The sequence below is a fragment of the Hippocampus bargibanti genome, linkage group LG08, assembly GCF_051943395.1.
Source record: "Hippocampus bargibanti isolate YZ-2025 linkage group LG08, ASM5194339v1, whole genome shotgun sequence".
Taxonomy (NCBI): Eukaryota; Metazoa; Chordata; class Actinopteri; order Syngnathiformes; family Syngnathidae; genus Hippocampus; species Hippocampus bargibanti.
Window position 1 is genome coordinate 12,664,786 of NC_142741.1, and position 22,915 is coordinate 12,687,700.

The 22,915-nt window shown below is 43.2% G+C and overlaps 1 protein-coding gene across 2 annotated transcripts in view; it reads right to left on the reverse strand.

Annotated features, from left to right (window-relative positions):
* Positions 1-727: 727 nt before the first annotated feature.
* Positions 728-22,915, reverse strand: part of wdr4 (WD repeat domain 4) — a 45,289-nt gene continuing 23,101 nt past the window's right edge. The window contains exons 9-11 of one of the 2 annotated variants that reach the window (XM_089002175.1): positions 12,642-12,831; positions 12,245-12,314; positions 728-1,081 (exon numbers count right to left, since the gene is read on the reverse strand). In XM_089002175.1, the coding sequence (XP_088858301.1) occupies positions 891-1,081; positions 12,245-12,314; positions 12,642-12,831 (451 nt within the window). In that variant the 3' untranslated portion in view covers positions 728-890. Of the gene's footprint in view, positions 1,082-1,166; positions 1,823-12,244; positions 12,315-12,641; positions 12,832-22,915 lie in introns of those variants that run through there. The other variant, XM_089002176.1, reaches the window with a different exon arrangement.

Below are 22,915 nucleotides of genomic sequence, written 5' to 3' on the forward strand. Positions count from 1 at the left end.
AGGTCAGCCGATCAGATGACTGGATCACCACTCATGCGCAGAAATAGGTCCTAAGTGGTAAATGCTAAGTTTATTGCAATTGACCAAGGGCCAGCAGATTGGTCCCAAGTGGACTGCGAACGGTGGGAGGAGTAAGTTGGTTTGTGTTTGTGTTGTTAGGTTTCATTTATGTTCGGGCTGTTGCTCGTCGTGCCTGCAATGTTCGTGTGTGCATGGTCATGTGTGTGTTTGTGTGTGTGCGTGTCTGCACATGTGTGTCTGCGTCCGTGTAGTTTGTGTGTGTGTATGTGTGTGCATGTGCGTGCGTGTTTGTGGCTCTTTGCAGTAACAAAATAAAAAATAATGGCTCCTCATCTCTGACTGGTTGGCCACCCCTGTACTAGTGAGAGGAAAAGAGGCTATTGTGACCCTAATGCTCCAACTAAATATGTAACCCACTAGTAGAAAAAAAGACCAAAATATATGAATATATTTTCCCTCATCATCCAATTTAGTATACACATCTTGCTGGAATATGAAAATCGATGTAATTAGTTCCAACGTCTTGATTTTGGGTTGCTTATTTGCAGAAAATGTATGTTGTGCTGTTGACAAGGGTAAAGAAAAGTATGTCGAAGTGTTTTCTAACCGTGACCTACTTTGTACATCAAGAGGCCGATTGCTAGTGCGGTCTAGATTCTATATTCTAGGATATTCTAAGTTTCATGTTTGGCACCCAAAAATATCATACTTTTGAAACAAAACTTTATTTTGATCAAGTCTGATAAATGTGTAAGGCATATGGTATATCAAAAATCTGCCAAACTCAAAGTGATTCCATATGATTACGATTTTATCACCGTGGCTCATCCAAAATCATTAAAATAAATGGAGAACACAAAGCAGTCAATTCAAGTGGAGGAAAGAGTCGTGACGGTTCCAGACACTTCTTTTCTGGCCTTCTTGCCATGAGTTTCCTGTTCCATTTTCCTCTTCTGCTGCTGCTCTTCCAGTCGTTGCTGCTTCTTATTCATGTAGACGGTCATATTATCAAAAGTCACCTTATGCAGGTGTTCAAAACGGCTAGCATCCCTCGTGCAAGCTGTAAACAAAACAGAAGAAGGGTTGGAGGAACAGTTGCAATGAAATTTGATTTAGTAAGACGTACAATTGAAAATAAGAGTACAGTTGAGCACCCTGGGCAATGAATTAAGTTTGAGAATACTGTATTTGCAAGAAGAACACAGGTAAAGGCTGAGAACGACAGCATAGAAATACTCAAACATTGATATATCGTAAAAAACATGTTTCACTGCTTAACAGTTGAGTTTAAAGGATAACCGACGTCTCCGGACAAGTTGTGTCCATAATTTGTAAAATGGCTTCAAATGACTTCTACTGGGCGTATTTTACAAAGATTCCACCGCATATAACTATATTTTACGTTTTAAGACTCATGCTGAATATTCCGGAAGTCTTGTTTTTGAGTTGGTGACGAGTCCTCACGTTATGTCACTGAAGGAACGCCCCTGACCGAAAAAAGGACACATTGTAGCAGTCCTTCCATCACGTCAACGCATTTTGCTGTACAGTGAGACCTCAACTTACGAACACCTTATATTACGAACTTTGCATCTTACGAGCGTCAAATTTATGAAAATTAAAACTTATAATAAGCACTATTTTCATAATACACACCCACCACGGCTGGTCCATCAAGCACACGACCTTCGGATCTGGAGGAGTGATCTTCGGCGGAAGCACACGACCGAACAGCGCTCCAGCCGCTGCTACTTTCCACACCCCCTCTCATTGAATGCACACGTCGATCGCCTACTTGGAGCTTTTTGTTGATAAATTTACGATGATGGGACCGAAAAAAAAACACCACAGGGTTGTGTTCAGCCCAAGAAGACACAAAATAAAATCAGTGGCTGAGAAGAAGGAGAAACAAGGTGTGCGTTTGTGTGATTTAGTGGCCGAGCACGGCTATGCGACGTCAACCCTTGCTACCATTGTCCGGAACAGAAAAGCCATCTAAGGTGCGTCTGTTGCAAAAGGTGTTTCCGTGCTCTCAACGCGACGGTCTCGGGCAATCGAATAAGTTGAAAAACTTCTGTTAATTTGGATTAACGAAAAGCAGTTATCCGGAGAAAGCGTGAATAAAGAAAGCTATTTTATGCGAGAAAGCACGACTAATTCACGCCGATATCGCCATGCGCCAACCTGGTTCGGCGCTTATTGAGGATTTTAAAGCCAGTAACTGGTTCGAGAACATCTGAGGAGGAGATGGCTGCAGCATCAAGTGAGCTCATAAAGGCAATGTTGGCAAATTGGAATGATGTGCAGGCTTTTACCGAACAGTTCCATTCAGAAAAGACTGTGGCTATGACAATCATCAACATGATGAACAATAATGTGATGCCTCAGCTTCGTAAGACCTTACAAGTCAGAAAGCAACAAGTGTCAATTAAGAGGTTTTTAATCAGCAAAAATGATGAGGAGTCTCCAAAGAAAAAAGAAGAGAAGCCAAACCAGAGGTTAAGTTACCAACAGTCCTTATGTAAGATGACTCTGCTTCCATAAGCCATCAACGACCATCAAAAAGATAAATAAAACTTTATTTTACAGCACAGTTTATTTCTTTAATTACAGTCCTTGTGTAATGTGCATCTCTTTCCAAACAGCAATTCCCTTTGACCTCCAACACCATTCCATCAAGCCATCAATGACCATCATGAAGGTAAATCAAACGACTTTATTTTATAGCAGTTTATTTCTTTAATTACAGTCCTTATGGAATGTGACTCTTTCCAAACAGCAATTCCCTTTGACATCGGACCTCCAACGCCATTCCATCAAGCCATCAATGACCATCACAAATGTAAATAAAGTGACTTTATGATACAATGCAGTGTATTTCTTTCATTACAATACAATAGCATATTTATTATACATAGAACAAGATGCTGTGTGTAATTTTAAGGCTAATTTAGTTGAAAAGTACATTTTATGGAAACCCAGGAACAGAGTATTCCCATTTTAATAGTTTCCTATGGGGAAAAAAATTGAGATACACACTTTTCGCCTTACACACTCTGTTTGGGAACCAATTAAGTTCATTGAAGTCGCACTGTACTTGTTTGGTCTGAAAACTTCGTGTTGCACCAAAAAGAGGCAGAAGAGGGCGACAAAGCTCCGTGTAAGGAATTAATCAGCCTGTGGAAACGGGCTGATTAATTCCTTACACGGAGCTCTGTCGCCATTTTCTGCCTCTTTTTTGGTGCTACATTTGCCCCCCTATTGCCTCAAAATGGCACGAAATAAATTCTTTAATCGATTGCAAACATGTATGCTTTCCTCTTCAGAACTATTTGAATCACATTCATAAATGGATGAGTAACAAGAAAGCATATTCTCCGAATCTGAAGCCATTGTTTTGATTATCCAGCAAGGCAAGACGTCTTGGGGTGACACCACGACCAAGGGGGCGGGACCTTCTGAAACTGGCCACTTCCGGGTTCATTTTTTTTTTGCAGATTTTGGACACTAAGTCATTTTTATTGGTGTTTTGCATTTGACTAAAAATATCATACTGAGTGTTTTGGGTATTTTAGATGCTATAAAACGTTTTTCTGATGTCAGGAAGCAAAAAAGTAATGTTTGTTGTCCTTTAACGCTACTCACACAAGGCAAATATTCTCACACATTTGCAACTATTTCTGGCCGTTGACTGGAACATTGTGTGTACGAAGCTTTCACGCATGTACACTCCCCACATCGAGCTGGTCAAGATCTGGGGTGGACCACTGTCTCTGACGCACGACTATTCATAGACCAATCGGGCTGAGTTTAGTGGAGTAACCACTTCTTCGAAGGCGTCTTCCTGCAGTGGTTCATCTTGTTCAATGGGCTTTTATGTTATTATCACATTGTGAATAGTACAATATTGTGTCAACTGCTGCCCACTCGGCATCCAATGAAGCCTGGTCATACTCGAAGGGAGATGCGCTCCCCAGACACTTCTTTCATCACTTCGGGTATGATCCCAAGACGTTACCAGGCCAGGCGGGAAATAGCTCTCCAGTGTGCTTTGGGGTCACGTGTTCAGAACACTTCACCAGGAACGGATCCAGGAAGCATCCTAATCAGATGTCCAAACCACTTCATTAGTCGATTCTGAGTCCCTCCCAAATGACCTAGCTTCTCACCTCATCTCTAAAGGAGAGCCCACAAATCCGGTGGAAGAAACAAATTCTGCCTTTTATATCTGGGATATTTTCTTGGGGGTCTCTGACGGCACTGTCAGAGATGTTCGATCGGACACTGTGGACAAAGGCTCGGACCCAGAAAGATTGTCTTTACTGCCGGCAGGAGACGCAGCCATTCATGCCAGACGCCTGAATTATGCAGCCCTCTGCCAAGCTATTTATTGAGATTTATGCAAATTCAAGTGATATGTAACCGGCCTCAGGCCTAGGGGATACCTGGGTCGGTCCAAAGGAGTCACAGGCAGGTAGCACTGTGAACGACGAGGAAAAGACGACACGAGACAAACGTGTTAATCAGCTTCACACAGCGGCATTTATGACTTATTTACTCATCAAAACATCAATTCGGTTCAAGTTCCAATAATACCGGCTCCTGATATCAATATACATTCATGTGTAGGTCTATACATTGTATATATCCTCCACATTCGCACATGCGTATGCACGTTCGTGTGTGTTGTGCTGGGAACTACCAATTGACATCCCAAAATCCAAATTCATCAATGCCACAAAACATTCATCAAAGCCACGAAACTACGGTTTCATATGTAGCATCGCCCAACAAGTCCCGGATTACTCTAACATCTTGAGGATGTCTAGAAATTATTATTTTGAATACCTGTGAACGACGAGGAAAAGACGACACGAGACAAACGTGTTAATCAGCTTCACACAGCGGCATTTATGACTGACTGCGCATGTGTGAGCTGAGCCTACATTGTCTTCCTCTGTTCCATTCACAGGAGCGTAGCGCCCTCTCCTGAATTGGTAGGCTAATCGAATAACATACAGTAACGGAGGTCGTTTCTAACCCCCTACACTCTCCCCTGCTTTAAGAGATGTCCCCCGACATCTTGACTACACCAACAAGTAGTCAAGTACCAGTAAAAGCACAGTCATCTGTCTGGTCTCCGTAGGGTGGTTTCAGTCACATTCAAATGCAAGTCTGCTGTCTAATAAGTCCATACTGTTGGGGTAGGGTAGTAATAGGGTTCAGGTCGCACTAGATAATGAGTCGTGGGGTAAGGCATGCAAGTATACAAGACATTTGCCCCAGGTCTCCAGGGCTGGTATGATGGATGACCCAAGTGTTCATATGTGAATATCTCTCTGGGTCTTAGAGTACGAGTAGACCTTCTTGCCAGCGATTCCATTCCACTTTGTGACTCGGTGTCCGATTCCACCAACTCCGCCGGCGCTCCTGCATCACCCTCATTATCATCCATTACAGGTTGTTCCGGGCTTCCCTCAGCAGGCAGGGTGTCAGCTGGTGTTGGTTTTGGTAATGATGCTGGTACAACCAATGGAAAAGCTTCCTCTAGTTGCTGCCCATCCTCTGGTTCCGTAGTTTGTGCCTGGGGGTGGAATTCTGATGCTACAGCTCTGAAATTGTGCGGTTCAGGTTGAGACGCCTGATGACTGACTGTCTTCCTTGTATACACAGGTGTCACGGCACTCGAGGCTTGAGGGCAGGGCTCGAGTGACGAAAGGAAAGCGGGGAGGTTGGATCCAAAATACACGGCGAGACAGATACTCGTGAACAAAAAGTCTTTACTGAGGCACGCATGCAAAAATAACACCAGGGAGAGGTAAGTGAGAGATTGGTGACGGCAGACCTGACGTCATGGAAGTGGTAATGGTGGCTTTCAGAATACTCCGACGGCGACTGAATAGCGCGATCGGTAGATATAGTCAGAAGGCACAATCAAGGGAATGACAATCAGCTGTGGGGACCCAGGTGCATGATGATTGGAGGGGCCGTCTCCAGGGAGCAGCGGAGGAGGTGACAGGAGGGGCGGGGCGCGCCCAGGACGGCGACGAGATGTGACAACAGGTAACCGTCGGAGATTGTATGAACATCCCTCCTCTTCACCTGAATATCCAGACTCCTGCCCAACTGCTTCCCTGCTATAAGCCTGTCGGTCTAGCTGTTTTTTCTGTTTATTTTTCACCCTACGGGGCTGTTCAACTGGCAAATCATTGACAGACAGCAGGAGATTACGGTGCAACACACGGGTAGTTTTGTCTCAGTTTTCTGCCTGAACCTTATACACTGGTCCATCTCCCACTCTTTCAATGACCCTGTGGACTCTTTCCTCCCAGTAAGCCCGGAGCTTGCCAAGTCCACCTCTCTCAGATAGGTTCCTGACAAGTACACGATCCCCTGGCTGGATTGCAATGCCTTTAACACCACGGTCATAGTATTTCTTCCCTTTTTCAGAGCGCTTTTGACTGTTCTCGGAGGCAATTCTGTAAGCATCTTGCATTCGACAGGCCCACTCACGTGCATATTCCTGTCTGCTTTTTACTTCTTCGTCAGCTGTCAGACCAAAAACTAAGTCGATGGGCAACCAGGGAGACCTTCCAGAGAGGAGGAAGAATGGTGAATAGCCAGTGGACTCATGTCTTGTACAGTTGTACGCATGAACTACATGAGGCAAATAGTCTTTCCACTCAGCTTTCCTTTCTTCTTGGAGAGTGCGTAGCATCTGTAACAATGTTCTATTCAGACGTTCTACAGGGTTGCAATTGCGGATGGTATGGGGTGGTTCGGCAATGCGCAATGCCAGACAACTGTTGAAGCCGCTGGAATAGACTGTTTTCAAACTCCCGACCTTGATCATGATGTAGTCTCTCTGGATAAGAGAACCGTGGAATAAAATCACTAAAGATTTTCTCTGCAGCAACCTTGCCTGACTTATACCTGTGTTAGTCGGGTAGGCTTGTGCGAAACGAGTAAAGTGGTCTACCAGGACTAGAATATACTCATAGCCTCCTTTACTTGGCTCAAGATGGAGATAATCAATAGAAATGAGCTCAAATGGTGCACTAGTAGTGATGTTGCCCATGGGTGTTTTTTCCGGAATGGTGGGTCGTTTCTGTTTAATGCAGGAACACTGGCGAATTACGTAGTTTTCTATTTCGTGCTGCATGAATGGCCAATAGAACCTCTGCCTTGCAAGGTTGATCACCTTGTCAGCTCCGACATGACCCATGTCATCATGCAGGTGTTTGAGCACAGTCGACTTCAGCTTACTAGGGAGAACGAGCTGTTTCCATTTCCCCGCCTGCCTGTATAAAATTCCCTTGTCCAGTTTAAGTCTATTCCATTCGTGTACTAGTCTCCTTGCCTCTGGTCCCATTTGTCTTTTATCTTTGTCTTTCCATCCCCTCCTCTTCAGTGTCATTACCTCATAGATTGATGCATCCTCTTCCTGAGCAGCTCTGATATCATCTGGAGTGAGAACGGGGACTGTCACCGGAAGAAAATCCTCACCATCAGAGGTGTGTTGCAACACAGCCATAGCCATATGGTGGAAACCACGCCTGGGGGCAAAGTTTCAGTGTACTCCTCTGTGTGTCCCTCCAGCTTAACTGGATATCACGACAGTGTGTCGGCATCAGCATTCGCCTTGCTGTACTTTATTGTGCAGTGGAAATCCGCCAATTCACCCAGCGATGTCCGGCAGCATTGAGTTTGGCCGTGCTTAGGACATACGCGAGGGGGTTATTGTCCGTGTACACAGTGAATGTAGGTGCATAGTAGAGATAATCTCGAAATTTGTCGTAGATTGCCCACTTCAATGCCAGAAACTCAAGCTTTCCAGAATGGAGATGATAATTTTTCTCTGAAGGTGAGAGTGTTCTGGATCCATAAGCAACAACGCGAAGTTTATCTCCCTGCTGCTGATAAAGTACAGCCCCCAGACCTTCGTTGGATGTGTCAGTATTTCACACAAAGGCACCTAGGTTGGCCGAAAGCGCCATTTTGATTGGATGATACTGGCCGTCATCTTGAAACAGGTAAACACCCCTTTGAATGAGCCCAACGAGTGCACTTCAGTTTGAATGCCCCGGAGCATTCGCCTTTGATGAGAGAAAATGTTCTGATTGTAATTAGCAATGAAACAATTCCATCGATGAAACAGTCAGTGACATTTTAACAAGCCCCATGTTCACGTTAGCATCAATATACTTAGACGTATATTGCAGATAGCAAGTGTGGAAGCTTATGAGCCGCGTGCAGGCTAGCTAGCAGTAACTTCGCCTCTGGACCGGCAAGTTGAATTTCATTCCAATCGTTTGCCTGGATTTTTACCAATCACGAGGAACGGAAAACCATTCATGTTAACAGTGAGTACTATCAAAGATATTTTAAATAATACATTCTGACATTATGTTGAAAAGTGGCCGCGCATGCGTGCGTGTTTGCGTGGGTGTGTCTGTGTGGCCGCGCACGCCCGCGTTTGTATGTGCGCGTACGCCCATGTGTGTGCGCGCGCCCCGCGTGTGTGTGCGCGCGCCCCGCGTGTGTGTGCGCGCGCCCCGCGTGTGTGTGCGCGCGCCCCGCGTGTGGCTCTCACTGAAAAACATTTCTAAATATTTTATTTTTATGGCTCTCTTAGTCATAAAGGTTCCTGACCCCTGTCGTAGATGAAGATGACAGTTTAATTTGGTGTGTCTGTTGACCTCATTGACCCCAGGTTGTCTGTGCTTCAATTGTGTATTCGAGTCAGACATGTTGACTAAGCATATAACAGCATGAAACTTTTAAATATGATTGATAGAGTGCTTATGCACATTAGTAAACATATTACGTTATTTCATGTTAGTTTAGTACATATTATGTTATTGCATGTTCAATTTAGACTACATGGAATAAAATATCAGTCGAATCATTGTGAAAGCAGGATGTAACGAGTATCAAGTTTCAGCCTATGTTCTTCCAACACTGAGTTGTCCGTAGCTGATTGGACAACAGATCGCTGCTGTGGACATTCAAAAACTAGTCAGAGCGGGAGCTGGCATTCGTGGTTTCTCTCGTGTGTATAGAACAACGTGAGGATTTTGCATTGGTTGAATTTTAGAAAGGAAATAGTCATTAAAAAGTGTGAAGACGTTTTTATTTAATGCATTACTTCATTTTTCACTTCACTACAGTACAAAAGCATGCTGATACGCAATCCATGAACTCAAGGAGAAAATTACATGCCATATCAAAGATCCCTCATTTATTGCCCACTTTTAATGCAGTTCGGCACATGATCAGATATATTGATAGTCCGGTTATATCGATATTTTTCAGACTCCTGAGAATATCAACATAACGAGACTTTACTGTACTTTTGCTTGACATTTTAATGAGGGTGGTGCGGTGTGAGACTGGCTAGAACAGTCATGGGCAAACTACGGCCCGCGGGCCACATACAGACAACTCTGAAAAGTTGCCTGCCCCGTTTTTCACAACTTGAAACACGAGCAATCGCAAAAAAAAAACATCGTCACAAAGTATTAAGTTTTTTATATTAATTAAGGCTGTACCTACCACAAATGTTACCTTGCTTAATTTACGGTAAATGTCCAAGGCTGCAGATTTCGCTGCAGTAGTCATTTGTCACCATGGTGCACAATGCAATGTTTGCATTGCTTGCTACAAGCCACTAAGCCACTTTCATAACTCTCACATACACTTTACAGTCACGGTTTGATATAAATTTACGTTTAGTAGCATCACACATGTTGTTAGCTTCTTTTGAATCTTTCTTCTGGGCTGAGGTTCTGTGCATCTATTTTGGAAAATGATATGCAAATGCAAAACATTATAACGCTTGCGAAAGTCCGTAGGAAAGAAGCAGACCTCTGATTGGCTGTCGTGCCGAGTATGCAAATTTCAACTGCAGGTAGCCTATGTCTGTGTGCTTGGTGACGGTACACGTGTACTGTTTGCAGGTGAAGGCGAGGGTGTCCGTAGCGAGTTCGTAGAGCACGCGGTCAGGACATTCCATCCATGATTTAGCGGAGTTTAACACAAGGAGGTATTATAGATCTTGAATATTTCGTTTGTCAATAAATGTTGATTTCTTAACTTTGCATCTTCGATTGAAACTTGTTAAAAACAGACGCAATCTTGATAAATCACAGTGCATGTTATTTTAATCTATTTCCATTTCCTCCTGCCAGTATCTGCGAAACAGTCTGTAAATGCCATATCTTGCATATTCCTTGAGACAAATTTATTAATTGATCAGGGATATTTTTCACATTTGAAAGACAGTTAATAAATTGGGTTGTAGTGTTCTTACTGTGCTATGAGGTTTGTACACACTACATTGAAAGGATAACCGGCACAATTTTTTTTGTTTCCTACTGACATCAGAAAAACGTTTTATAGCATCTAAAATACCCAAAACATGCAGGCTGATATTTTAGTCAAATGAAAAACACCAATTAAAATGACTTCAAAATGAATCCGGAAATGGCCAGTTTCAGAAGGTCCCGCCCCCTTGTTCTTGACGTCACGCCTAGACGTCTGGCCTTCCTCGAGAATCAAAACAATGGCTTCAGATTTGGAGAAGATGCTTTCTTGTTACTCATCCAGTTGTGAATATTATTCAAATAGTTCTGAAGAGGAAAGCATAAATGTTTGCAATTGATTCAAGGAATCCTCCCATATCAATTCAAGCCGTCAATGACAGCAATGTAGCACCCAGAAAATGCAGAAGATGGCGCCCAAGCTCCGTTGGAAATGGGCTGATTTGTCTGCAGGGGATTTGTGTCAACTAGTATCAAATAGTAGTCTTGGTGCAACACACAACGATTCACCATCACATTATGTGTTTTCCTTCTAATTTTGCCATCAACACGAAGTTTTCAGACCAAACAAAGCACCGCAAAATGCATTGTGTGTCGCTTTCTCGGTCAGGGGTGGTCCAAACGTGACGTCACATGGGGATCGTCATCAACTCGAAAACAAGACTTCATGAATATTCAGCGCAAGTTTTAAAACGTAAACTATAGCTATATGCTGTGGAATCGTTGTAAAATAGGCCCAGTCGAAGTCATTTGAAGTGATTTTACAAATTATGGACATAACTTGTTCGAAGGCGTCGGTTGTCCTTTAATTCTTTAGGTTTAGTATTTCCGGCCCAAACACTCCCTCCAAATGCTCTTGGCCCGGCCCCTCTGTCAAATTTTAGAACCCATTGCGGCCCGCGAGTCAAAAAGTTTGCCCACCCCTGGGCTAGAATATCCGCCTCACAGAACATAGTTCCATTGTTGAATTGTTCCGTGTGGAGCTTGCATGCTCTCGGCAGGCATGGGCATGTTTTCTCTGGGTTCACCAAAAATATACATGGTAGGTTAATTGAGCATTCTAAGTTGTGGAGTGTGATTTTGATGCAAGTGTGAGTGGTTTCTTGTTTTGTGTGTGCCCTGAAATTGACACACAACCAGTTCAGGGAGTGCTTACTGCCCTGAGACAGGTTGGATAGACTACAGCACAGCTGCGACCCTCATGAGGCGAAGCATTTTGGAGAGTGGATGGATGGAGTTTGTACTGCACAATGTTTAACTGTGACATTTAAAAAAAATATGAAAAACAAAATGATTTAAACAAAAATTAACAAAATTAAACTAAATTTCACAAAACTAATCTAAAATGATTAAAACCTAACTACCCCGCTTTGAAAAGGTGATTGGAACTAACAAAATGCAGAAAGCAAAACTCAAACTGAAATAACTGAGTTAATGTAATATTCATTCAGTGCTGTTCCCGAATTTATTTGGGAATTGAAAATATGACGTGGTGTGCCATACCCGAATTTGTTCGGCTTTTGTTTTTTCTTGCGACGGGTGCCGAAAAAGCGCTTGTCAGCCCTCTGGCAATGTTTTTCCTACAAGGGGGGAGCATTTGACTTTTGTACAGCCACCCCCACCTGCACATCAGATAAATCCAGACCCATATAACTTAGGAATTAACTTATTTTTCTGATGAAAGTAATGAGTCTGAGGTTTCTTACGCATTGAATGTTTATGTAGTCCTAAAAGTCAATATTCTGTGGGTCCTGGAATTTGAGTGAAAATGACAAAAACCCTGGCCCTAGAGTGGACACATTTTTGCACAGTTTTTAGGTACCCCATAAAGACGGTTTTAACAAATTCTGCTGGCAAAATACAAAGCATGGACATCTGAATGAGTGGGCTTGTTGACTCACCATCAAGTGTCTGCCAATGAGGCTTGAAGACCTCAGTAACTCTTTTCAGTTCACTGGTTGCAGTTACACACTGGAAGCAAATTAAAGGAATGGAGTAGAATTTGAGACGGACAACGACTCATTTGGTAACATACATTTTTATAATCTACATTTATCTCGCATGCAGCAAACCCTTTTCATCAGACAGTGAGCCTGTATTGAACATGTTTATGAAAAAGTACTGTTTGAATAACTTCAGATACTCATGAGAAGTGTCAGTCCAGTGAAACCTCAGTTTTCATAAATTATATAATTTAGTTTTAGACTTCCTGTACCGGAAAAAAAGTAACGCAAAACACGTTTCCAAAGTACTTTATTCAATTGTTAAAAATGCATGAGTGCATTAAGAGTAATATACCTTCCAAGAGCATTGTTCAACGATGTAGATTTGAAGTAGGGTTTCATAGGAATCCATCAGCACCCAAAGCTGGCCTTCTGGGTCAAAGGTCATGTGAACTGGACAGCATGGCAGAGAAAGCCTGCTGTGTGGTACAAGTTTCTTCTCTTTGTTCTCCTCTTTCAGCACGAAAAACTGAATTGTTGACACTCTGAGAAAATAGGAAAACATCGAACTGAACATCTGACCCATTCGTTAAGTATCAACTTCACTTCGTTATTCCATAAATCCCATAAGCTCAAACTTGTTGCATCGGCAACATCCATCCATCAATCCATTTTCCGTACCGCTTATTCCTCATTAGGGTCGCGGGAGCCTATCCCAGCTGTTTTCGGTCACGAGGCAGGGGAGACCCTGAATTAGTTGCCAGCGTATCGCAGGGCACACAAAGACGTACAACAGTCACTTTCACACTTACACCTTGGGACAAATTGGAGTGTTCAATATGCCTGTCATGCATGTTTTTGGAATGTGGGAGGAAACCGGAGAACCCAGAGAAAACCCACACAGGCCCGGTGTCATGATGCCAAAAGAAATGTTAAATGATTTTGTGTTTTCTGGATTTTGGATGGGAGAAAGGTGCGCATTTTTCCCCATCCAAAAACAGTAGAGTTGGGCGACCACTAATTGACTCTAAGAAGGTGATTGCAACCACCTGGGAATGCCCAATCGCCGCTGGGACCTGATTGGCCCGAAGCTTAGGTGAAGCACCTTTAAAACCAGACTGAGCGAGTCACTTTGAGGAGGAAGAAGACGGAGAAAGGACAGCCTGGAGAGCAGTGTTACCTGTGGTGAGCCAAAAACTGATATCTACCGCGACTTCAAATAAAGAAAACTCACAATACCCTTCCTGAAACTTTTATCGTCTTTCCACCTGCTTGCTGTCTCGCCGCACAACAATTGGTGGCAGTGGTGGGATCGTTACGCCTGGCTGAAGCGGAAAAGATAAGAGGAAGCTGAGATGAAGAAGGTGGAACGAGAAAGAAGTCGTGTAGCACGGGCCAACCAAACTGGACTGAAGAGTTCTGAAGGGGATCAAGGAAACCAGAAGCTTGAATTGCCCCAAGAAGATGCCGTTCTTCTTTTACATGAGGATGGAACTGAGCAGAGTGAGATGGAACCAGTGGTGAAGCCTAAGACTCAGACAGTGAGTACAAACAGAGCTCAACTTGATGTAGAATTGGTGAACGAAATCAGAAATTTCATGCAAAATTCTAAACATAGAGAGGGGGTGTTGATTGAACAAATCAACCAATTAAGAGATCAGATGCTCCACAACAAGCAAGAATGGACATTTGACAGTCAATCGAGTCAACATTATCCTCCTCAAAAACCACAGCCCCAAAACACTGACCCTCGAATATCCAGACCAACAAACCTTCCTCCGGCACAAGAAACCTCCATGTTGGGTTACCTACCATATGCCCAACCTCCACAGTTTCCTCGTCCAAGACAAGCTGTAGTTCCCATGGTTTCTGAACCCAGAATTCCAGAACTGAGAGAGGGTGAGGATGCAGAAAGTTTTTTCGTCAGGTTTGAGAGAGTAGCTAAAACCTGGGGGTGGAATTATAAAGAGTGGGCTGCTCGAGTAGTGACCTTGCTGACTGGAAAGGCACTTGAGGCATATGCTGGCATGGATGAAGATTTAAATTAATTAAAGCAGCAGTATTAATCAAATACAACGTTACTGAAGAAACCTATCGACAGAGGTTTCGTAGTACGATTGTTCCCACGGAAGAGACTGTCACAGAAAGTTATAATCGACTGAAAGGACTATACAAGAGGTGGATGCGCCCTGATCACCGCAGCAAGGTTCAGATTGGAGAAGTCGTCATTCTGGAGCAGTATCTGAGGTCCGCATCTGGGTAAAGGAGCACAAGCCTAAGACTGGAGAAGAAGCATCGGAGTTGGCTGAGCGCTACGTAGCAGCACACCGGGAGTCGTACAGGAAAAAGGGACCATCTGCAAAGCTGAAATACGAGAGCCCTCAAACCATTCAACATGCAGACTTGGGTAAAGCTGACAATGGGGCTCGGAGACAGTCCGGAAAGTTTCAACCAAAAGGTGACTTTATTTGTTTTAATTGTCAGCAACGTGGCCACAAGGCTTCCATGTGTCTTGTACGAAAATCCAAAGCCATAGAATTTTGTTCAGTACCTAAAGCTGGAAATCCTTCCAAATGGAAATTATTGCAAACGTGCTGGGGGATGATTTGCCTGTATTGGACCATGTTGTCCATAAAATTGCAAAGGATTGCACATGTATGGCAGTCACTAGGTCTCAAACAAAAGGTTTGGAACCACAGTGAGACCTCAACTTACGAACTTAATTGGTTCCCAGACAGAGTGTGTAAGGTGAAAAGTTTGTATCTCAAAAAAAAAAATGCCCATAGGAAACCATTAAAATGGGAATAATCCGTTCCTGGGTTTCCATAAAATATACTTTTCAACTAAATAAGCCTTAAAACTACACACAACATACCTTATTCTATGTATAATAAATACACTTGTCCAAGCAGGAGGCAAGGTAAAGAAAAGTAGACGGCAGCGCAGGAAGGAAAAGAACTGGAGATGTATTCCTTCGAGCATTCCAATGCAAACTAGTATTGAGGGCACAAGCATTAAACCAGAGTGGCAGATTCCAGAGAACTTTAGGGATCATCAAAAAAATTATCCAACTTTGAAATCACTGTTTGAGAAAGTTTATGAGGTTGATGGGGTGCCAGTGAATAGCACAAAGTGTTTAGGAAAAATCACCGGAGACCCGTTTATGTTAAGAAACGACTTATTGTATCTCTCCGACATTGCAACACCTAGATTAGTTATCCCTACCATTTACAGACAGCTCATCTTACATTTAGGACACACTATTCCATGGGCCGGACATCTCGGACAGGCAAAGACGTATGACAGAGTCAGTCAGCGATTCTATTAGCCAGGGCAATATAAAGATGTACAAGAATATTGTAGGCAATGTGGCACTTGTCAGATGGGTGCACCAGCAAAAAAAATCGGATAGAGGCTATTTACAGCCACTACCTATCATGAGTGTCCATCTGACAGGATAGCCATGGACATTATTGGCCCATTGCCAAAGAGTAGCTCAGGATGCAAGTATGCTCTTTTAATCTGTGATTATGCAACCAGGTACCCAGATGTTTACCCATTACGTTCTATGCAGGTGAAACATGTAGTCCGATGTTTGGTTGAGTTATTCTCAAGAACAGGCATACCTAAAGAGATATTAACAGACCATGGTACAAACTTTATGTGTCATCCGATGAAAGGCCTATATAGCCAGCTTGGAGTTAAAGGAATAGGAACCACTCCATACCATCCTGAAACTGATGGTCTTGTTGAAAGATTTAATGGGACATTAAAACAAATGCTGAGGAAGTTCATTCATGAAACTGGTAAAGACTGGGACAAATGGCTGCCTTTTCTATTATTTGCTTATCGAGAAGTGCCCCAAGCGTCAACTGGTTTTTCTCCTTTTGAGTTGCTTTATGGTAGACAAGTCCGTGGACCCCTGGACATGCTGAAGGAGAACTGGGTGGCTGGAGAGGCGTCATCACGCAGTGTCATCTCCTATATTCTTCAAATGAGGGACAAGTTGGAGAACTTCAGGGAGATGGCAAAGAAGCACATGGAGGAGGGTCAACGAAACCAAAAGGTGTGGTATGATAAACACGCCAGAGAGAGAGATTTGCACCCTGGACAGAAGGTGTTAATATTGCTACCTACGGGACCAAGTAAGGTACTGGCAAAGTGGCAGGGCCCATACACTGTGACTAGAGGAATAGGACCTGTCACATATGAGATTCTCTGCCCTGACAAACAAAAGAAAAAGCAGATTCTACATGTGAATCTCCTGAAGTTGTATGCAGAGAAACAATCGGAACCATTGAGCTCCCAGAGCCTATTCATCAGAAAAATCTCTACTGAGAGGGAGGAGATGGATGAGGCTGTGATGACACCCAAGAGGGAAGGAGGTAATTCTAAAGAGACCTTGTTGCACCTGAGCCCAAAGCAACAAATTCAGTTGGCAGAGGTAAGGGAATCATTTCCTTCCCTATTTAAAGATAAACCTGGACGAACTGATCTCATCACCCACAAGATTGTGCTCAAAGAAAATAAACCTGTACGTTTGAGGCCATATCGGATTCCGGAGCGGCAGGTTGAACCACTGAAACAGGAGGTACGAGCAATGCTTGATATGGGGATCATCGAACCATCTAAAAGTGAGTGGTCTAACCCAATAGTGTTAGTACCTGAAAAGGACACCACTCAACTACGATTCTGCTCAGACATGAGAAAGCTCAATAGTGTCTAATGTTTTGACTCCTACCCTATGCCTTGTATTGATGAGCTGCTGGAAAGATTGGGGCGAGCAAAATTTATTACAACGCTCGATCTGTGTAAAGGATACTGGCAGGTCCCTCTCGACCCCACCTGCAAAGAATACACAGCTTTTCAGATTCCGGGGTTAGGACTCTTCCACTACACCGTTTTACCATTTGGTCTGCATGGAGCACCAGCGACCTTTCAAAGATTAATGGATATCATCCTGAAGGACTGTTACAGTTTCTCAGCTGCCTATCTTGATGATGTCGTGATCTACAGTGAAGGTTGGGAGGACCATCTCCTGCACATCAAGACCGTCCTTGGGAAAATACAAGCGGCTGGACTCACCATTAATGAGAAAAATGCTCCTGGGCACAAGAAGAGGTTAGTTACCTGGGACATTTGATTGGGAAAGGAAAGATTCAGCCCCAGGTGGAGAAAGTGAAGGCAGTGGAGAAGATACCACCTCCCCAAACCAAGAAGCAATTGAGATCATTTTTTGGGCTGATTGGTTGGTATAGGAGATTTATTCCACATTTTGCTACATTAGCTGCTCCTTTAACTGACCTGACAAGGAAGACCATCAAGTCTCCTCTACCATGGACAGCAGTGTGTGAAAAACCTTTTAGGGCCTTGAAGTTTTTCATCTGCCAAGCTACTGTCCTGCAGAGTGTAGATTTTTCCAAGGAGTTTCTAGTCCAAGTGGATGCTTCGGATGTTGGTCTTGGCGCAGTTCTGGTACAGGGCAGTGCTGGAGAAGAGAGACCCATCCTGTTCCTGAGTAGGAAACTCTTTGAGAGGAAGAAGAAATGCTCCACAATCGTGAAGGAAGCCCTAGCCATCAAGTGGGCAATTGGCGCACTCCGTTAATACCTCCTAGGAAGGGAATTCAGATTACAGACTGACCATCAAGCCCTGAAGTGGATGCACTCCATGCAACACCAGAATGCCAGAATAATGCGGTGGTGTCTTGCCCTTCAGCCATACCAGTTCACCATTGAGCATTGCCAGGGTAAGAAAAATGTCATAGCTGATTATTTGTCAAGAATGTCTGAACTCTGAGGAGAGGGTGTGAATGATGTCATGATGCCAAAAGAAATGTTAAATGATTTTGTGTTTTCTGGATTTTGGATGGGAGAACGGTGCGCATTTCTCCCCATCCAAAACAGTAGAGTTGGGAGACCACTAATTGACTCTAAGAAGGTGATTGCAACCACCTGGGAATGGCCAATCGCGGCTGGGACCTGATTGGCCAGAAGCTCAGGTGAAGTACCTTTAAAACCAGACTGAGCCAGTCACTTCGAGGAGGAAGAGGAGGGAGAAAGGACAGCCTGGAGAGCAGTGTTACCTGTGGTCAGCCGAATACTGATATCCACCGCGACTTCAAATAAAGAAAACTCACAATACCCTTCCTAAATTTCTCCACTGCGAGAATAATAAAGGCAAATCCAATCCAATCCAATCCAATGCAATCCTACATCTGGCTGAGAGAACTTTTATCATCCTTCCACCTGCTTGCTGTCTCGCTGCACAACACCCGGAAGAACATGCAAACTCCACACAGGGAGGCCGGAGTGGGACACGAACCGGCGAACTCTGCACTATATATATAGTGAGACCTCAACTTACGAACTTAATTGGTTCCCAGACAGAGTGTGTAAGCCGAAAAGTGTATATCTAAAAAAAAATATCCCATCGGAAACCATTAAAATGGGAATAATCCGTTCCCGGGTTTCCATAAAATATACTTTTCAACTAAATAAGCCTTAAAACTACACACAACCTACCTTATCCTATGTATAATAAACGTGCTAGTATTGTAATGAAAGATATACACTGCACTGTATAATAAAGTCACTTTATTTACATTTGTGATGGTCATTGATGGCTCTTAATTGACACCTGTTGCTTTCTGACTTGTAAGGTCTTACGAAACTGAGGCATCACATTATCATTCATCATGTTGATGATTCGTATAGCCTTTTCTGAATGGAACTGTTCAATAAAAGCCTGCACATCAACCGTTGAATGGCCTGCTTCTGCTTGTCCTCTTGAAGGCAAATCAAATTCTCTGTGTTGATGACCTCATTATGGTCAGCAACAAGCTCCTCAATGTCATCTGCATTCACTTCGAGTCCCGTAGGTGCTGGCAGAGATTTTATGACAACAAAAGGCTCGAGTCCGATGATTCCACGGACGCGGAATAAAACGCGACAAAAGAAGGCGGGCGGGGCGAATAAAATGGCACACTCGCGTCTAACAATCACCTCGTGCAAAGCAAACACTTGAAGCACAAGCAAACATTTGGAGCACAAGACGTAGCGATCGATGAGAAGGTTTCTTCAGCCGTCATCTGTACAAAAGTGAAGGTTTCGGACGTTTTCGCCTCCTATCCAAGAGGCTTCGTCAGCGAACTAAAGTCTGACTGGTCGTATCGGCCCCATTTATATATCCCTAATGTCCAGACATGTCCAGACTCTGCATGAAAGAACCAAACTTAAACCGGATCACATCTGCCAATTATTAGAAATCTGCCTTAATACTACGTATTTTCAATTTCGGGAAAAATTTTATAAACAAATCCATGGTTGTGCTATGGGCTCACCAGTTTCACCCATAGTGGCTAATCTTTACATGGAAGAGATGGAGAAACAGGCCCTCACATCCTTCCCAGGGACAAAACCTAGACACTGGTTTAGATATGTGGACGATACTTTTGTCATAATTAAGAAACAAGAAATTCAATCCTTCACAGATCATCTCAACTCTGTAGACTTCAACATTAAATTTACTCGTGAGGACATTCAAGAGAACCAACTAGCCTTCTTGGATTGTAAAGTAATTATAAAAGAGGACAGAGCGCTAAAAACAGAAGTCTTTAGGAAGGCTACGCACACTGACCAATACTTACTTTTTGACTCTAACCACCCTTTACAACATAAACTAGGAGTTATCAGAACCCTCCAGCATAGGGCTAAACTAATACCAACTAGCACTGAAGGTAGAGAAAAGGAGTCAAAACATATCAGGAGAGCACTCACTAACTGTGGGTACCCTCAGTGGTCATTCAACAAATGTCAGAAAGAAAGAATAGCGAACGAAACCAATAATTCTCAAGATTCTAGAAGGAGAGGAGTAGCAGTACCGTACATTGCAGGAGTTTCTGAAAAATTACAAAGAGTCCTTTGGCAACATAAAATTCCTACTTATTTCAAACCGATAAACACGTTAAGGCAAAAATTAGTGCATCCAAAAGATAGGCTACCAAATGAAAAACAAAGTAATGTAGTTTATTCCATACATTGTAAGAATGAAAATTGTAAAGAGCAGTACATTGGGGAGACTCAACAAATTCTCAAAAAAAGACTTTATCAAAATCGCAGGGATAATACTAGTGGGCCTCAATCGGCAGTACATTTGCACCTAAAAGCTAGCAACCACTCATTTGACGACAATGAGGTTAAAATCTTAGCGAAAGAACATAGATGGTTTGAAAGGGGGGTAAAAGAAGCGATTCTTATAAAACAACAGAATCCTTCATTAAACCGGTCTGGTGGGGTGAGGTTCAATTTGGATCGTTCATACAATAGCCTGCTCAGGCAAAACAGGTTAGGCAACTTTCGCAATGCTGATGAGGGTCGTTATGCTGATGAGGTGATACCGGGGGGAGTGGGGGTAATAGGCCAGTCGTTAGTCAGGAATGTAGGAACAATCAGTGGGGCCACAGGGAGGGGTCCCGCGCCCCCCCCAACCTGAGAGTAGGGACCTATCATAGCTGTGTCCGGCGCCACCAGGTCTGGACATTAGGGATATATAAATGGGGCCGATACGACCAGTCAGACTTTAGTTCGCTGACGAACCCTCCTGGATAGGAGGCGAAACGTCCGAAACCTTCACTTTTGTACAGATGACGGCTGAAGAAACCTTCTCATCGATAGATCTGATTGGCTTACCATGACACATGACTCTACCGTTTAGCCAATCACAATCACTTCTATCGCAACTTGACAGAGGGGTGCGTTCAAGAGTAGCAACACAAAAACGTTGGGAAGTGTTTGTCACCGCTCATTCAGTTAGACAATGCTTTCCAAACAGCCTAGAGTCTTAAGAAGTCGTGCGCTATTCTCGAACTTGAACGCACCCCAAGTCTTGGATGACGAATAAACAGAGCAGAGTAGACGTGTACGGCTGGTAGTTTCCTCAATGTATTCATAGTAACGCACCACATTTGAACTGAGGCTGAACACGAGCCTGTGGTGTTTATTTTCCGGTCCCATAAAAGTAAAATTACCAGCAAAAAGCTCCAAGTAGGCGATCGACGTGTGCATTCAATGAGAAGGGGTGTGCAAAGTAGCGCCGGTGCAAAGTAGCTGATAGTTTTACTATGAAAAAAAAACCACCACAGGCTCGTGTTCAGCTCAGGAAGACACAAAATAAAATCACAGTCGCTAAGAAGAAGCACGGCTATGCTAAGTCAACCATTGCTTTCATTCTCTGGAACACAGAAGCCATCAAAGGTGCGTCTGTTGCAAAAGGTGTTTCCGTGCTCTCAAAGCGACGGTCTAAGGCAATCGAAGAAGTTGAAAAAAAAACTATTTTATAGCACAGTTTATTTCTTTAATTACAGTCCTCATGTAATGTGCCTCTCTTTGTGACTTTATGATACAATGCAGTGTATTTCTTTCATTGCAATACAATAGCATATTTATTATACATAGAATAAGGTATGTTGTGTGTAGTTTTAAGGCGTATTTAATTAAAAACTATATTTTATGGAAACCCGGGAACGGATTAGTCCCATTTTAATGGTTTCCTATGGGATTTTTTTTTTTTTTTTGAGATACACTTTTCGCCTTACACACTCTGTCTGGGAACCAATTAAGTTCGTAAGTTGAGGCCTCACTGTATATACATATACATATATACATATACACACATATATACATATATATATATATATATGTGTATATATATATATATATATATATATATATATATATATATATATATATATATATATATATATATATACAGTAAAGTCTTGTTATATTGATATTCTCGGGAGTCCAAAAAAGTATCGAAAATATCGATATAACCAGACTATCTTCTTTTCCTTTCGGCTTTTCCCCGCAGGGGTCGCCACAGCGAATCAATGTCCTCCATCTATCCCGGTTTTGTGCATCCTCTTCTCTCACACCAGCTACCTTCATGTCCTCTTTGACCACATCCATAAACCTCCCCTTCGGTCTTCCTCTCGGTCTCCTGCCTGGCAGTTCAAGACTCAGCATCCTTCTCCCGATATAGTCACTCTCTCTCCTCTGGACATGTCCAAAGCATCTCAGTCTGGCCTCTCTGACTTTCTCTCCAAAGCCTCTAATATGAGTTGTCCCTCAAGTGTATAAGTGAATGTACTCATTCCTGATCCTATCCAACCTGGTCACTCCCAAAGAAAACCTCAACATCTTCAGCTTTGCTACCTCCAGCTCTGCTTCCTGTCTTTTCTTCAGTGGCACTGTCTCCAGTCCAAACATCATGGCTGGTCTGACCACGGTTTTATACACTTTTCCTTTCATCCTAGCTGAAACCCTTCTATCACACATCACACCTGACATTTTTCTCCAGTCGCTCCAGCCTGCCTGGACACGCTTCTTCACCTCTTTTCCACACTCTCCATTGATCTGGACAGTTGACCCCAAGTACTTAAAATCCTCCACTTTCTTTATCTCTTCTCCCTGTAGCATCACTCTTGCACTTGGATCCCTCTCATTGACACACATATATTCCGTCTTGCTGCGACTGCTGATCTTCATTCCTCTCCTTTCCAGGGCATATCTCCACATCTCTAGTTTCTCCGCCACCTGTTTCCTGTTCTCGCTACAGATCACAATGTTA